Source organism: Capsicum annuum, chromosome 6, assembly GCF_002878395.1.
Source record: "Capsicum annuum cultivar UCD-10X-F1 chromosome 6, UCD10Xv1.1, whole genome shotgun sequence".
Lineage (NCBI taxonomy): Eukaryota > Viridiplantae > Streptophyta > Magnoliopsida > Solanales > Solanaceae > Capsicum > Capsicum annuum.
Genome location: NC_061116.1, coordinates 47,875,254 through 47,892,920, shown reverse-complemented (window position 1 = coordinate 47,892,920; position 17,667 = coordinate 47,875,254). Strand labels below are relative to the sequence as shown.

General features: G+C 36.1%; 1 protein-coding gene across 1 annotated transcript; it reads right to left on the bottom strand.

Moving 5' to 3' along the window:
• Window positions 1-1,795, bottom strand: LOC124899481. Its single transcript, XM_047414373.1, has 3 exons — window positions 1,325-1,795; window positions 1,094-1,225; window positions 1-771 (listed from the first exon to the last, which is right to left on the bottom strand). The coding sequence occupies exons 1-3, from the start codon at window positions 1,793-1,795 to the stop codon at window positions 1-3; spliced, it is 1,374 nt and encodes a 457-aa protein (XP_047270329.1).
• Between the last annotated feature and the right edge of the window lie 15,872 nt (window positions 1,796-17,667).

Here is a 17,667-nt window from a genome sequence, read left to right as displayed (position 1 = left end):
TTAGTACAAGTGTAATATTATCTTAGGTCTGCCTCTTCCCCTGTTTGAACCAGTAGGTGTTGTTGATGGTGCAGCACTTGGTTCTGCTGATTGTCCTCTTAGAGGGCACCCTCTTTTGTTGTGGCCTCTAACATGGCACAAACTATATGTCATTGCTAGTCCAGTTCTAGGCAATTTTTCAGATTTCTTTGTTTCTCTAGCTTTCTTCTTCCTAGATTTAGATGGCATGCCAGACAAGGTACTAATTTTAGGTGGTGCAACAATAATGTTTGATAAAACAGGCCTTATTTCCATGTTTGTTAATGGTTCAAGCACATTAGCATAAGTCCTCAAGTATGTTTCCTTACTGTAACAGCTTTTAATATAGTCATACAAGGGGTGTTTCTTGAACAACAGTGCAGCCACACCATGTGCACATGGTATGCCTTTTAACTGCCATAACCTACAACTACAAGTGCTCTTGATAATATCCACTGGGTGTTGACAAAACCCTTCTTTCACTTCAAAACCAGCCACTCCATTAAACTCAATGGTACAATCCATAGACCTGTTGATGTTCTCCTCTAAAATCTTCAAACACATTGGAGAGTAATTACTACACCAAGTATTTGGAAACTCTCTTAGAGTGCCTATTCTTTTCATCATTTTCACTCTTATTTCTTCAAGCATGGTAATGATGGTCTTGTGCCTAGCTGCCAAGATCCATCCATTAAAATACTCACTCATGTTGTTATCCACTGAATCACACTTTACTTCAGTATTGAAGTAAAGCTAGCACCAGTAATTAATGTTGTCGTACATTAACTCTTCCATTATTTTTTCAGAACCAAGCAACTCCATCTTCTCTATGTTCTTCCTTAATTGAGACTTAAATATACTTTTTGCAATCTTCCAAAACTGTTGTCTTGTTTGAAGACCTCTCCAGTCCTTACCCCAATTAGCTAAGATGTGCCTTGTATATCTTCTATGTTTAGATTGAGGTAACACCTCCTCAATTGCTGTAATTGTCCCTTCAGTACACATACATAACAAAAAAGGGTGAAGTTAGGACATAATTACATATACTAAGTTAAACATAAAATAGTTTACATACCTTCTGCATATCTGTAATCAGGGTGAGACCATCACTTTCTCCAAGTCTTAGGTCATCCCTTATGCACCTAACAAACCATGTCCAGGTGTTTGTATTCTCTTTTTCAACTACTGCCCAAGCAAGTGGCAGCATCTGGTTATTTCAATCCCTGGCCACAACAACTAATAATTGACCTTTACAAATACCCTTAAGTAAACAACCATCTAAACCTATGCACTTCCTACAATGTACCCATGCCTTTTTCAAAGCATCAAAGCAGATGTGAAAAGTCTGGAATTTTGGTTTATCTTCTTCATCAGCCTCACCAAGTTTAATAACACAACTGGTCCCCGGGTTTATCCTCAATAGTTCATCTTTATAGTCAAGGATTCTTCCAAATTCTACAATATGATCACCCATTATCTCTTTCAACACTTTAACCTTTGATTTTCTCACAGTGGTCTTACCAACATAAAGTTTGAACTTTTTTCTAATCAACTCTTGCAACTTGAATACTATTATGTTTGGTTGCTCAACTATTCTTTCTCTGAAGGTTTTAGCTAAGAACTTTGCATTGCACAAGTAATTTCTAGTTGTCTTGTTGCAAGTATGCTTTGAAATGTAAGTTTTTATCATGAAATCATTTGTTGTCTTGTCAAGACCTGCATATAAAAGCCATGGACAACCATCCTTGCGCCTAACTCTAACCTTTTTTTGGCTCATTTACCCATTTCTCCACAGAAACCCTTTTTCTTACTGCATATTTAGTCACTGCTCTTCTAAATTCACTCACATCTTTAAACACCATACCCAACTACCAAACAATTTCCTTTACAGTTGAGTCATGAATGATTTTTTTATTTGTTGTCATTTTTTTGACAACTTCACATTTCTTGCTCTACCAGAATCAACCACTTTATGTTCATCGTCACCACAACAATCATCTTTATCTAATACAAAAGTGTCCTCATCAGAACTTGCAAAGTAAGGCTCATCACCTCCAAGACTTCCTTCATGACTTGCTCTACCTATTTCAATTTCATCAAAACCTAGATCTGGTCCTGCTTCACCTACTGGTACCTCAAATTGTTAGCTGGTACTCTCTCACCTTTTTTCCTCCTTTAAAACTTCCTCTTTTCAGCTCTCAACTCCCTAACTTCCTCATGTACATCACTACCATACTCCTCTTTATCATCTCCAACTAATTCTCCTTCTGACTCAACACTATCCTCAGTAGAATAATCAGAATTCTCTACTTCTTCTAAAAATCAGATCCAGTAGGACTAACATTTATATCATCTACTGCAGCAGCACTTGCATCAACATTTGTTGCAGCAACACTTGATGTAGCAGCCCTTGGTGCAGCAACCCTTGGTGCAGCAGCTCTTGATGTAGCAGTGAAAAGAGGTGTGATATTAAAAGAAGATGTGGTTGGAAAAAAAGAAGAAGCAGGGTCCTCCACATTTAAATGGTCCTCACCTACCCTAAAGTTAGGCCTATCATAAAAAGATGCACCAGATTCCTCCAAATCCCCATGATAAATATTTTCTAATTCTAATAAAGGTTGGGGAGAGGGGGGGGGGGCATATCAATTGGCTCATCAACTAAATGGTTGACAAATACCTTTACTTCATTCCCATCTTCCAAGGAACACATCATGTAAAAAATATCCATATCATTATCAACATCTACCAAAGTGCCACTGTTAGGTGCTTTAATACTAAAGGTGCAACTAGTGCTATATCTCAATTTTCTAATATAGTCTTTCAACTCAAAATATGACATCTTATTTACATCAACATTCAAAAATTCGGTAACTAACCCCCCCTATAAACTGGTTTCCCACTACTTAAATCTAAGACCCCATCATGGTACCATCTTAGAATAATCAAAGTAAAACTATTCATGTCTTAACTGATGACAATAAAGAATCAAATAAGACAAAGTAGCATAGCAGAAATATTATGAAAAAAGAAAAAAAAAATTTCATGAACATGCTATAAAATTGAACACCAAAATAGCAAGATATTAACATGCACATTCTATTAAACACAATTGATTTTTTAATTTTTCATGTTAACAACAAATCGGAGAAAAACCCTAATTTCTAATAAATTGACTTAAACAATCAACAAAAATCCTAATTTGATGTAATTAGGAACGTAATATGCTGTTAATCAAACACTTAGACAACATAATAGCAAAAACCACAGCTTAATGTCACTCAATTAATTTCTAATTTTGGGGGTTAGCATAAAACCCTAATTAATTTTAAATCTGTTTAGGAAAAAAATCACACAAAATAACAAGATATTAACATGCACATGTTATTCAACACAATTTATTTTTTAATTTTTCATATTAACAATAGATCGAAGAAAAATTCTAATTTCTAATAAACTGACTTAAACAATCAACAGAAATCCTAATTTGATGTACTTACGAACGTAATATGCTATTAATAGAATACTTAGACAACTTAATAACAAAAAGCACCAATTAATTTCACTCAAATTTGGAGATTAAATAAAAATTCTAATTCAATTTTTTCCAGTTTAGAAAAAAAAAACACACACCTTATAACAACAACAAGATGATTGTTTGAAAATCTACAACCAAAAGTTTAAATTACAACAACAATCTCCAAAAAAAATAGATGAAATCCCGGTGTTAAGAGAGAAGAGAGAGGAAGATGAAAAGTTCTTTTGAAAATGAAAGGATGAAAGAGAATGGAGATGAGATATTTTGTCAAGAAAAATGAGAATATCGGCGTGGGCCCAGGCGCGTGAAATACACGGATGTGTTATTACTTGGTTTATGCTGACAGGTCACCAATTGGGGGATAATAAATTCAGTAAAAAAATTTTAGGGGGTAATAGTTCTTCCGTAAAAGTTGAGTGTGTAGTTGGAATTTCGACTAAAGATGGGGGTATAGACCATTTTCTCTTTATTCAATGACACTCTATTAAAATATTTTCATACAAAATTCAAAATTAAAATATCCAAAATATGAAAGTAGCAGTCCTAACCACTCACAACATCCTTCAGCGGTAACGAACTACCTTGACTATGCTACAAAGACGAATATTATTAATACAGAATTTAACTCAATGGTTACCTTTACACCTACTTCATTTATGATTATACCTATATGATCCAACTTATATACACAATCACATAAATAGCTCTAATATCACACATTAGGGATCGTTTGGTTGGAAACTAAATATTTTGAAATTAATTATCTAGAAATTAGTCATCACACTTTTGAGATAACTAATTTCGGAGTAAATTATTTAGAGTAAATTATTTCATGCATTTTATCTCAATTAAATATGAGATAAGCTTATCCTAAAATTAATCCCCAAATTAGTTATCACTTATCCTTTCTATCAAAGGACCCCACTTTGTTTGGATGGTGGTTTGTCATGATTTCATAATGTACGATACAATATGGTATGGTATGGTATGGTACAATACAATATAATGTTAGGATGGACTGTATCGTTCATTACTATTTAATAACAGTTTTATTGTTTGGTTCGATGGTACGATACTGTATCGTAAGAGGTAAATTTACTAAAATGCCCCTAATTATTATAAATTTTAAATTTATAAAAAATTATTAATAAAACAATAATTTTCTGCTATTTCTGCTGAACACCAATCCTAACTCAACAACATATTTGATAGGTAAATATGGTAAATTTTATGAGAAAACACTAAGCAATTTAAAACATACCTGAGAGAACAAACGTAGTAGAAGAAGAAGGCAGAACGAAGAACCCATAGGAGAACAACAACGTAGAAGAGAGGAGCAGAAAAGCATAAAAATAGAAATATATTAGGGTTAAAAGTAATATAGAGTAAAGGTTAAAATAGGATTAGATAATATTATATAAGGGTACAATTGAAAAAAAAAATATATGGGATACCACCAAATTAGTGGTTCTAAAAAGTGAGGGGTTTCATGGTTACCAAATCATGAAAACATACCATGCCATACCATACTTTTTTGAAAACAATCAAAACAAACATGATTCTCTTGGTAACCATGCCATACCATACCATGGGAAACCACCATACAAACAGGAACAAGTACTCCTTCCATTCGCTTTTCCTCCGTCCCTAATTTGATTTTCATTTTTACTTATCATTTTTGACAAGTCGAGAAAAGATAATTTTTTTTCACGTTTTATCGTTAACATTAATTTCTAATGCTGCAAATCATTTTTCAAAACCTATCACCAAACATCAATTAATAGGATAATATTGTAACTCACTCAATCAATGATTATTTAAAGTGACAAGTAAAAGTGAACGGCGAAAGTAGTTGATTTATAATTATCTTTCAAGTGCTCAACGACTTTCTCCGTTTGATTTTACTTGTCACATTTTGAGTTGGCATACCCATTAAGAAAAATAATTAATAACATGACTATTTTATCATAATACCCCTATTAAATGATGTTTACATTGTATCTTGAAATTAATTTGAAAAGAAATTTGTCAAAATTTTTTGTCATTTTAGGTAAGTTGATAGCCAACTTAAATAATACCTACATTGCTCCAATTGATTTGGGATTGTGGCATTAGTTGATATATTTATATTGTTTATTCCAACAATACATCATTTTTTTTTGTACTCTACTTTTTGACTGGCAGTAAGTACCCCAAGGTAGAAATTTGCTGGTTGCGTTATTTTTATGCATGTGTCCAATACCACTATGCTGATTTTTCTAGAGCATTCAATGCCTTTGACCTCAAATTTATTTTTAGGTTCCAATTATAATTCTTTATTTATTAGACCCGTCTCTAGGCGGGAGTTTCGTACACCAGGCTTCCTTTAATTTATGTCATGTTTACAGTTTATGGGTTTCCTATTTATTGACCTCTCTCATGAAAAAAATTAAGTTTCATTTTATTTTTTAGACTCTTGTGACAAAGCGCTCTTGTGACGAAGTGTTTTGAACCTTTAGCATCTTTTGACTTTGTTGAGATATTTAATTCCCGTCTGTTAAGCTGTCTTAAAAGGAAACCTTTTGTGGTTATTTGGTGTACTTATAGTTATACTTGGAGAGAATCAAGATATAAGTAAGTATCTGAAGCAATAATAATTTTTTCAGGGAATGGTATTAGCTCTTGGCTGAGCAACTCGAGACAGTTTCCATCAAGAAACTTGTTGCCCCTAGAATGATCTTCCAAGTTAATCTTCTGCATTGAGCACATTGATGCATTGGCTTAAGTTATGAATCAACGGCAAGAGGAGTTTTCGAGGTCAATATTCTGAGAGCCTCAGCAAGAAACCCCACCTCTTTTTTTTCGTCCAATGCACTAAAGTGGTGAGAGGTGTTGTTTGGCCATGAGAATTTTTTATTTTTGTTTTTGAAAATATTTTACTTTAGTAAAAACAGTAGTATTTGTCCATAAGAATTTTAAAGGAAAAGTGAAAACAAGTTAAACTTGTTTTCCTTTATTCACTTTTACTTCTCTCACAAAAAGTAAAAAACAACTCCAATTTATATTCCCGACCAAACCTAACTCCAAACTTCAATTTCAACTCCAAAAATTTTTGATTTTCATGACTAAACAACTACTAAATGCTTTTCCAAGTCCACCTTTTTAAGTAGTTTCTGTTTGAATGTACGCTATGAAAATAGATGAGTGTATAAACAAACTAACAGATTAAAGAGATTCGTGTGTGGAAAGTAAACTTACTATGGACCTGAAAGGAAAGAATTGAAAGCCTGGATGGCCTTTTGTCATTACATGTAAATGGGTCATGATGGCACATTATCGTGGCTCAGCCTTCATACGTACGTCAATGATACGAGCATGATCACGAGGATAGATAAGAATGAGTACGTATTGAATCCGTCCAAGAAAGTGCACAAGTGAAGTGTAAAAGATGGCCTAAATGCACTAAAAACATCCCCTAAGTTACACTTTATGGGCACCTCACCCTTGAGGGGTATTGTGGTCATTTTGTATTCTATTTTGTAATACACTATATATAGAACCTCTTAGGGTTTTTGGTCTTAGATTTTGATGAATATTCAAAGTTGTAGACACTTAGATATTTCTCTCTTGTGAGAAAGGCCCCTATGGCCAAACATTGTAACTAGGGATTTCAACTTGAGTGTGGAATCACTCGTGTTGGATTCAAGCTTGAAAACATTAGATACTTGGTAGATCAAGGTCCCTCTTGTGCCACATAAGAGATAGGTGAATTTTAGTGTGTAGTGTTAAGGGTTCAGGAGTGGAATATGCTCTTGGGTTCTTAAGATTATGCCTTCATGTAGTTTATCTTTCAATCCCTTTGTTTAGTGTAATCTTTTGGTGTTGTTTCTTTTGTTGTTGAAACCGTTGGTTATTATTATTGTAATCCTCTTGTTCTTCATGTGTTGATGCTATTTTGGGTGTTATATATATCATTGAATCTTGTATTCTTCTTGTTGGTAGCGAATCCGAGAGTGGTTTCCAAAAAGGTCCTTGGATCCTTAAGATTAGTGGACTGATTTGGAGTGTGTATCGTGTTCTTATTGTTTGTATTGTATCATTTGTTATCAAAGCATCGATAGATCTTGTTCCTACAAGATCACTCTTGGGCTTGCTTGATTAGAAAATTCACAAAAATAAATTATTAAAAAGCTGAAAAAAAAAAAAATGCAATCTGCTCGTGTTGTGTTCTTGGCCGAGAATTGCGTTCTTATTGTATCTTGGCTAAGATTTTTGTTTGTCTTGAGTGTTTCTAGTGTTAGCTTTATTCTTTACTAACACTTGAGTCCATATCAAAGTTTGAGCTTTGTTGTTATTGTCGTGAACAAGTAAGATCGTGTGGTGGACATTATTGTTGAAAAACTTGACTTGGCCATGTGTGTGGTTGTCGTTATTGAAAGGAGTGTTGTTGTTGTAGTTCTTGGTGAATGTTGTTTTGTTCTTGAAGTTCTTTACAACCTTCATCTCTTGTTAAAACCGAAGACACAACACTAAAGAGACTTGGCCGTTTGTTGTTGTGGATTGGAGTTGGCCGTTGAAATTGTTGTTGTTCTTGAAGATTATTGTTATTGTTCTTGGTGTGGTTGTTGTTGTTCTTAAAGTTCTTCACCTTCCTTCATATATTTTTAGAACATAAAGTGAATGCTAGATCCTAAAAGGTGAAGGAAAAAGGTGTATGTACTTGTTAGTCTTGAAAGACCCCCAACCACCAAAAGACTTTATATCACTTCTCAACTACTTTTCTATGATTTAAGGACCCATGTTTTAAGGAGAAGTACAAGAAAAAGTCAAGTGTTGAAAATTGAAAAAGGCTCCAAGACTTATTTTTCCTCCTAAAACAAATTCCACCAATCCAAATTAATTTTTGACCAAGACTTGAACATTTGAGAATAACCACTTGATAAAATCAAACTAATACGTGGCCACCACATCATCATTGCTACTGTTCACGCAATATTTTTGAGCTCAAATTTTAGATTTCTTAGTTTTATTTTGTTGTCTCTTAGTTTTGTTTAGTTGATCCTAGTACTAATTAACAAGCTAGTAAACTTCTACTAGGTTGTCACTTAGTTCTTGAATCCGTTGTTCGTGTCTACGTTTCTTTTATGCTTTTTCTCTTTTGTGAGTTCGTTGTATCCTGTTGGTTTAAGTCCGTAAGAAAATTTTCTTTGAGTCAAGTCAAATAAAATCTATTTCGGACCAAGGTGGACTCCTCCCTCAATCACTCATGAAGTACAAGTTGGCTTTCAACACTTGTGAAACCAAGTGTGAGGTAAAAATCAAGAGTGAGAGTGTGGTGAGGCCTTTTTGAGCAAACAAGCTTGTTTGTTTTGTTGTTCGTTGTTGTCTTTTCTTAGGTACCATGGCTTCCACCAATCTCGATGCCACATTTGACCGCATCACCGACAATATTGAAGACATAAAATGGCAAGTTGAAAGGCTATGCCAATTGGTATCCACACTTATCCCAACAAATCCAAAATCTAAGGTCCAAACACCTTGTGGTAAGAGCTTCCCAAAGGAAGTTGCTGCCCAAACTTGTGAAGGACTTTCACACTAAGGTAAAGATGAACGTACTCATGAACGTCAAGGTAATAGCTATCTCTTACACTTTGGTACATATGGATGACGAACGTATGACTAATAAGCCGTTGAGTGTAAGTAGTATCTTAACTACGTATGAGTATATTGATTCCTTACCACTTGTGGATGATGTACATGTTGTGCGAGTGGATACACTAGTTGATCCTATAGATGACCGAATTGGCTCTTCTAGTAAGATCGATTTGTGTTCACCTAGTGTTGAAGCTATTGTGTTGAATGAAAGTACATCGTCGAGTGAAATTTGTGTTGACCAACTTGTGTATAAAACTTGCCCACCACTTGAGAATATGTGTGATATGATTAATGAGTCTCAAGTAAGTGAAGAATTTGAAAATGTTGATCAAGAAAAAAAGAGTGAACCTGTGAGCCTATGTTGTTGTAAAGATTCTAATGTTTGCTTGGATCATAGGGTTAATCGTCTCTTGACATATCTTTGAAACTTGATAATGATTCCTTAGAGAGTGAAAGTTCCAAATCTATCCACGGGTTAGAACATTCACTCTTTAGGTACAATGTCTTGTTTGAAGGTAGTTTAAACACTCCTAGTAGGCCTAGTGGTGAAAATAATGGTATAGCTTACCTTGAAAGCTATAGCCTATATGCTAACCCACTATGTTATGACAATATTTCTCCTAAAGATAGAAATATCTTCTTGGAAGATGAGAGTACTCTTAAGGGTAAGGAATGTGTGGTCTTAGAAATTACTTCTTTTTCTACTTTATGTGGCTTTTTTGAGGACACCATAGTAGAAGTAGAATTGAATGCCACCTTTCTCTGCTCTATCTTTACTTATGATGATATGTATGCCAATGTAGAGAGTAGGCCGTGTGGTTGTGGTAAAGACTATGGGAAACGGGTGTGTTTTTTAGACCCGTGTCTATGGCCACTTTCCTCATTTGATCCCGGTGCCATCTTAGGGTGGGGAAGATTTACTCTCGGCTTAGGTGCGTTTCTTTTGGGTGCTTATCATAGCCAAGTCCTTGGTGAATTTGTCGATGGATTCATAATGTTTAACACTAAAGACTCTTGGTTATATGTCAAATATGAACCACCTTGGCATGTCGAGACTTGTTGTTGGCCGAGACTTAAACTCAAAGGGTCCTCGGTTTCTTTTTTTGGTGTGGGCTTTTTTGAGTGTTTTGAGTACATACCATTATTGTTTATTTTTGCTAATCCTAACCCCCATGCCATGAGAAAGTGTGCTTGTTTGTCTCTCTTTGATTTTGCAAGGCATGGATTTAAGGTCGAATCCTTTTTAAGGAGGGGAGGATGATACGAGTACGACCACGAAGATGGACAAGAATGAGTTCTATTGAATCCATCCAAGGAAGTGCACAAGTGAAGTGTAAAAGAGGGCCTAAATGCACTAAAAACAGCCCCTAAGTTACACTTTATGGGCACCTCACCCTTGAGGGGTATTGTGGTTATTTTGTATTCTATTTTGTAATACACTATATATAGAACCTATTAGGGTTTTTAGTCTTAGATTTTAATGAATATTGAAAGTTGTAGACACTTTGACATTTCTCTCTTGTGAGAAAGACCCCTATGGCCAAACATTGTAACTAGGGATTTCAAATTGAGTGTGGAATCACTCGTGTTGGATTCAAGCTTGGAAACGTTGGATACTTGGGAGATAGAGGTCCCTCTTGTGCAACGTAAGATATAGGTGAATTACAGTGTGTAGTGTTAAGGGTCCAAGAGTGGAATATGCTCTTGGGTTCTTAAGATTATGCCTTCATGTAGTCTATCTTTCTATCCCTTTGTTTAGTGTAATCTTTTGGTGTTGTTTTTTGTGTTGTTGAAACCGTTGGTTATTATTATTGTAATCCTCTTATGCTGTTTTGGGTGTTATAGACATCATTGAATCTTGTATTCTTCTTGTTGGTAGCGAATCCGAGAGTGGTCTCTAAAAAAGTCCTCAGATCCTTAAGATTAGTGGACTGATTTGGAGTGTTTCGTGTTCTCCTTGTTTATCTTGTATCATTTGGTATCAAATCATGGCTTGATCTTTGATACAAGACAAACAAGGAGAACACGAAACACAATCCAAATCAGTCCACTAATCTTAAGGATCCGAGGACCTTTTTGGATACCACTCTCGGATTCGCTACCAACAAGAAGAATACAAGATTCAATGATGTCTATAACACCCAAAACAACATCAACATGCAAAGAACAAGAGGATTACAATAATAATAACCAACGATTTCAACAACACAAGAAACAACACCAAAAGATTACACTAAACAAAGGGATAGAAAGATAGACTACATGAAGGCATAATCTTAAGAACCCAAGAGCATATTCCACTCTTGGACCCTTAACACTACACACTAAAATTCACCTATATCTTACATGGCATAATAGGTACCTCGATCTCTCAAGCATCCAACATTTCCAAGATTGAATCCAACATGAGTGATTCCACACTCAAGTTGAAATCCCTAGTTACAATGTTTGGCCATAGGGGCTTTTCTCAGAAGAGAGAAATGTCTAATTGTCTACAACTTTCAATATTCATCAAAATATAAGACTAAAAACCATAAGAGGTTCTATATATAGTGTATTACAAAATAGAATACAAACTGACCACAATACCCCTCAAGGGTGAGGTGCCCATAAAGTGTAACTTAGAGGCTGGTTTTAGTGCATGTAGGCCCTCTTTTACACTTCACTTATGCACTTCCTTGGACGAATTCAATACACACTCATTCTTTTCCATCCTCGTGGTCGTACTCGTATCAATCTTGTTTCTACAAGATCAAATCTTGGGCTAGCTCACTTGAAAAAAAATTGAAATCTGAAAATTCTAGAAAAAAAACAATCTGTCCATTTTGTGTTCTTGGCCAAAAATTGTATTTTTGTTGTGTGTTGGGCGAGTTTTTTACTTGTCTTTGTTATTTCTAAGTGTTAGTTTTGTTCCTCACTAACACATTGAGTCTATATCTTGATTTGAGCTTGTATTTTGATGCTGTTATTGTAAACATAAGCTTGGCCCATTGTTGTTGAACATTGTTATGGTAGGCATTGTTGTTGAGAAACTTGATTGGCCGTGTGTTTGGTTGTTGTTGATAGGAGTGTTGTTGTTGTTATTCTTGGTGAATGTTGTTGTTTTTCTTGAAGTTCTTCACAACCTTCATCTCTTGCTAAAATCAAAGACAGAATACTAAAGAGACTTGACCGTTTGTTGTTGTGGATTGGAGTTGGCCGTTGGAATTATTGTTGTTCTTGAAGTTTATTGTTATTGTTCTTGGTGTGGTCGTTTTTGTTCTTTAAGTTCTTCACCTTCTTTCATATATTTTTAGAACATAAAGTGAATGATAGGTCCTAAAAGGTGAAGGAAAGAGGTGTAAGTAATTGTTAGTCTTGAAAGACCCCCAACCACCAAAAGACTTTACATCAATTCTCAACTACTTTCTCATGAAACAAGGGTCCATGTTTTAAGGAAAAGTACTACAAAAGTCAAGTCTTGAAATTTGAAACTTGAAAAAAAGGCTCCAAGATTTATTCTTCCCTCCTTAAAACAAATTTCACCAATCCAAATTAAATTTGGTCATGACTTTGTAATACCCCGATCATTTTTTAAGCCTAAATCCGTCTTTTGAGTGGATATGTATGAATTCCAAAGTGATTGAAGTTTAAACCATGTTGTATTTCTATAATTTCTAATTTTTGTAATATAGAGCATTGAATAAGCTTTCCATCGATACCAATTTCATCAAAATCTGACATCGGATGAGTGAGTTATGGCCGTTTTACTCAACGATATCGAATCGACCTGGTTTGACGGTAGACCAGGTGGACCATCAAGTGCCCCGTAAAGCCGAGGTAGTGACTCCTTTTTCAGGCCATCATGCGACAGCCAAGTTGGTGGACCATCAAAAAGTTTACAGACCGTCAAGGGGTCCGTTAGGTAGAGATAGAATGTCTCATTTCTGGCCCTTGAGTGACGGACGACTTGGTGGACCATCAGTTTCCTGAAGGACCATCACATCAAGGAAGAACGTTCCAGTTTTGGCACTCGAGTGACAGACGATTTAGTGGACCGTCAGGAGACTTGACAGACCATCATATCGACCGTTATAGGCCTCGATCAGCAAATTTTAGCATTTTTAAAAAAGGGCATTTTGGTCATTTTCTCCCATGTAGTCTTATATATATATATCATAGTGGAGAAGAGCCACTCATTTTCCTTCTCCTTTCTCTTTCAATCTTCCAAGAATCTCCTAGAAACTAGGGTTTCTATAAGATCCAAAATCCAAATCCTCTTCCAAGAAACTCAAAGAATCTTCCATGAATTTCTCCAATTTGTTCAAGGACTAAGTTTCCCAAGTTGAAGGCATCAAGAATCTTAGCCTAAAAGTGTGATAAGAGTTCCAAAAAAGTTTCCACATCTTCAAATCAAAATCCAAGGTATGTGGGGTTTCAACAAGAACACTCTTTTCGTTCTTGTGCCTAAAGATTTACTTTCTATTATTGATTTACATGATTTTTACAAGTGGGTTTACACCCAAATTTCTTTATGTGTGATTTATAAGACTTGAGTTGAATAAGCTTGATATTTATGGTTATTTCACCATCATGCTTCTTAAATTGAGTATTTATTCCATGAGATGTATATTGTCATTATATATTGATGGTTTCTAAGTGATTTATGATAAGTGTCAAGATTTGTATTTTTCTATAAGAAATTTGACTATTGAATATATATATATATATATCGATATTTGAATCGAAAGTCAAGAATGAGTTTGATGATGTTTCCTTGAAGCTTTGGCAATTGAAATAATTTGATAAGCAAATGTACTTGATGTAGAGAAACATTGTTTGAATTTGGGTCGAGTTAGGAATCCACAGTCATATATGATTTACCGATGAGATATACTGTTGTTTTGGTCATTACGATAGACCCAGGAGTTGATATTAATTGAGGTGGATTTCCTAACGTGTTCTGAGCTGATTCTGGGAGGAGTATTTAGCACCGAGCAGGAAATTTAGTATTTCTACAGAACTACGTGCCACCGTGGATTGATGTTGATAGTTGTAGCCCAAAGCCCGAGTATTAGATTGTGATGATGAGATTGAGGTTGTACTCCCTGGCAAGAGTACGACACCCCTGCTAATGTGGGGGGTTCTTTCCTTAGGAGGGCAAAACGTTGGACTCCATGCGGCTCATATGGTGTAGTTATGTCGGTTATAAGAAACTCCCATGTCCATAATGATCTGAGTACCATGAGTTACCGAGCCACTCTAAGTCATGAGTCAAAGAGTTTGAGTTGAGTTAAATGATTTACGAGATTTATGAAGCATATGTTATTATTAACGACTTTCGAAAATGATGTTTTAGATAATTCAAGCGAAGAAAGTTGTTATTGTTAGCATGAATGATCTTCTTATACATTTATGATATTATTTAAAATGATGCATCCACCCCCACATACTCAGTACATTCCCAAGTACTGACTCTCATACTCTCTTGTATTCTATATTTCCTCATGATATAGGTTCAGGTGCTTAGTCTCAACTGCGACAGTGATCTATGAGTACCTTCATCTACATTCCTATAGTTGGTGAGTCCTCATGGTTCGAGGACCTATGTTCATGAGTTTGTCTTGCTAATTGATGGTTGTTTATTTTTTCGTTCAGTATGAGCCAGTTGGGGATCTGTCCCAATAGCCCTTCAGTCTTATATAGTAGAGTCTTTGTCAAACTAGAGTACCAGTATGTACAGAATATTAGTATTTTGATTGTACAGGACAGTATTACTTCGTATCTCAGTATGTTCATGTCATGAATATTCTTTCCTACTTTATGATGATTCGTGTCATAGAGAGTTCTAAAAGTAATGACAGGATTAGAGGGTTAGCTTGAGGCCACGTGTGGCCTTGAGCACCATGTGATGTCTCGAGATAGTTTCTCAGGGTGTTACAAGCCTTGTATCAGAGCCTAAGGTTCAATGAGTCCTAGGGAGTCTGTCAAGCCGAGTTACATAGAGTCTTGATCATCAGTGTGTAGTGTGCCACATCTATGAGCAAGAGGCTATGGGACGTTTTAGGAAAAGTTTTTTCTTTATTTCAAGAGTCTATTGTGCCTATGACTGTTTTTCTCTGCGGTTAATTCATGCTCTATTATGACAGAAAATGCCTCCTCATAGAGCTCACAGAAATAATGAACGACCTCAATCCATTGATCCTTTAGGTGAGACAGTGTCCCATGTCGAATTTTGGGTAGCTTTCCAAGTGCTAGCCCAGGTGGTTACCGCCAACGCCCAAGCCAACACCCAAGGTACTATTCTACCTTCGTAAGGGAATAATTTTGCTGCAGCTTGGGTTCATGACTTTATGTGAATGAATCCACCTGAGTTCTATGGGTCGAAAGTAGGTGAAGACCCATAAATGTATTGAGATGAAGTGAGAAAGATCACTCAAATTATGCATGTGACTGAGGAGGAGAGTGTTGAATTGGCTGCCTATCAAATAAAAAATATTGCTTATGATTGGGTAGAGATGTGGTGGAAAAGTAGAAGGGAGAATGATGCTTCTGTGACTTGGCAATTATTTTAGGATGCTTTCTTAGACAGCTTCTTTCCCTAGAAGAATTTATGAACTTGAGACAGGGCTCCATGAGAGTTAAGGAGTATTGCCATAAGTTTAACCAGTTATCTAAATATGCTCCCGGTATGATGGCTGATTCTAGAACTAGTATGAGTAAGTTCTTGGCCGGTGTATCTAGTTATGTTATGAAAGAATGTATATGCGCTATGCTTAATAGGGACATGGACCTTTCAAGACTAATGATTCATGCTCAGCAGATTGAAGCGGATAAAGTAAAAGAAAGAGAGAGAGTGAGAGGGAATAAGAGAGTTATATTAGAGCAACAGGGGTATAGTCAGGCTAGGTTTTTTGGAGGGATCCACTCTCAGTTCCAGATCCGTTCTCTTGTGCCAGTGCTTTCATCAGCCAGTACTCCTGCATTCAGAATGAGGCCGGAGCAGGGTAATAGGTCTACTATGTCTAGGTCCCAGGATAGTGTAAGTAACAGACCTCATCCTCCCTCATGTCTAAAGTACGGTAGAGACCATCCCGGGGAGTGCTTAATCGATTAGAGGGATTGCTTTAGTTGTGGTAAGTTGGGCCACAAATTCAGGGATTGCCCATATGCTAGACATGGAAGTCGCGATGTTCGTCCCCAGAATCAGACTATTAGTGCTCCAGCCCCTGTAATTCATCCTACTTTTCCTAAGGGTGCCTCGTCTAGTACTGTAGGTGGTCAGCGCCAGAATCTCTTTTATGCTATACCACCCCTCCAGGAGTAGGAGGATTCACCAGATGTTTTTACTGGTACACTCTGTGTATTTCATTTTGATGTGTATGTGTTGATGGACCCTGGGTCAAGTCTTTCTTATGTGACTCCGTTGGTGGCTGTGAATTTTGAAATCAGTTCTGAAAAAATTTTTGAGCCTTTTCTAGTCTCTACACCAGTGGGTGAATCTGTTGTTGCTAAGCAAATATATAAGAAGTGTCCTATCACTGTTCTTAACAGAGTCATATTTGCAGATTTGATTGAGTTAGACATGGTTGATTTTTATATTATTCTGGGTATGGATTGGCTACACTCTTGTTATGCGTCTATAGACTATCGTACCGGGTAGTCAGGTTTCAGATTCTCAATGAGCCAATATTTGAGTGGTCCAGAAATTCCGTATCTCTTAAAAGTCATTTCATATGCTATCTAAAAGCTAGGAAATTGATATCCAAGGGTTGTATCTATCATTTAGTTTGAGTTAGGGACACTAAGTCTGAGATTCAAACTATTCAATCTCTTAGTGTTGTCAATGAGTTTCCTAATGTTTTCCCAAAAGATCTCCTAGGGGTACCTTCCGATAGAGAGGTAGAATTCGGAATTGATCTTCTCCCTGATACACATCCTATTTCTATACCTCCAAATCGTATGCCCCCCACAGAACTTAAGGAGTTCAAAAAGCAACTCAAAGATTTTCTTGATAAGGGTTTTATAAGGCCTAGTGTGTCTCCCTGGGGTGCACCCATTCTATTTGTGTGAGAGAAAGATGGTTCATTACGAATGTGCATTGACTATCGTCAGCTTAACAAGGTCACAGTTAAGAACAAGCACCCTCTTCCTAGAATTGATGACCTATTTGATCAGCTAGAAGGTGCCAGTTACTTCTCAAAAATAGATTTGAGATCCGATTATCACCAACTTAAAGTCAGAGAATATGATATTCCAAAGATGGCTTTCCGTGCTCGTTATGGTCATTTTGAATTCTTGGTCATGTCCTTCGGGCTAACGAATGGCCCGACATCTTTTATGGACCTCATGAATCGAGTGTTCAGACAGTACCTAGATATGTTCATTATTGTGTTCATAGATGATATTCTTGTATACTCCCGAAGTGAGAACGACCATGCAAATCATCTTCGAATTGTCTTACAGACCCTTAGGGATCAACAGTTGTTTGGCAAATTTAG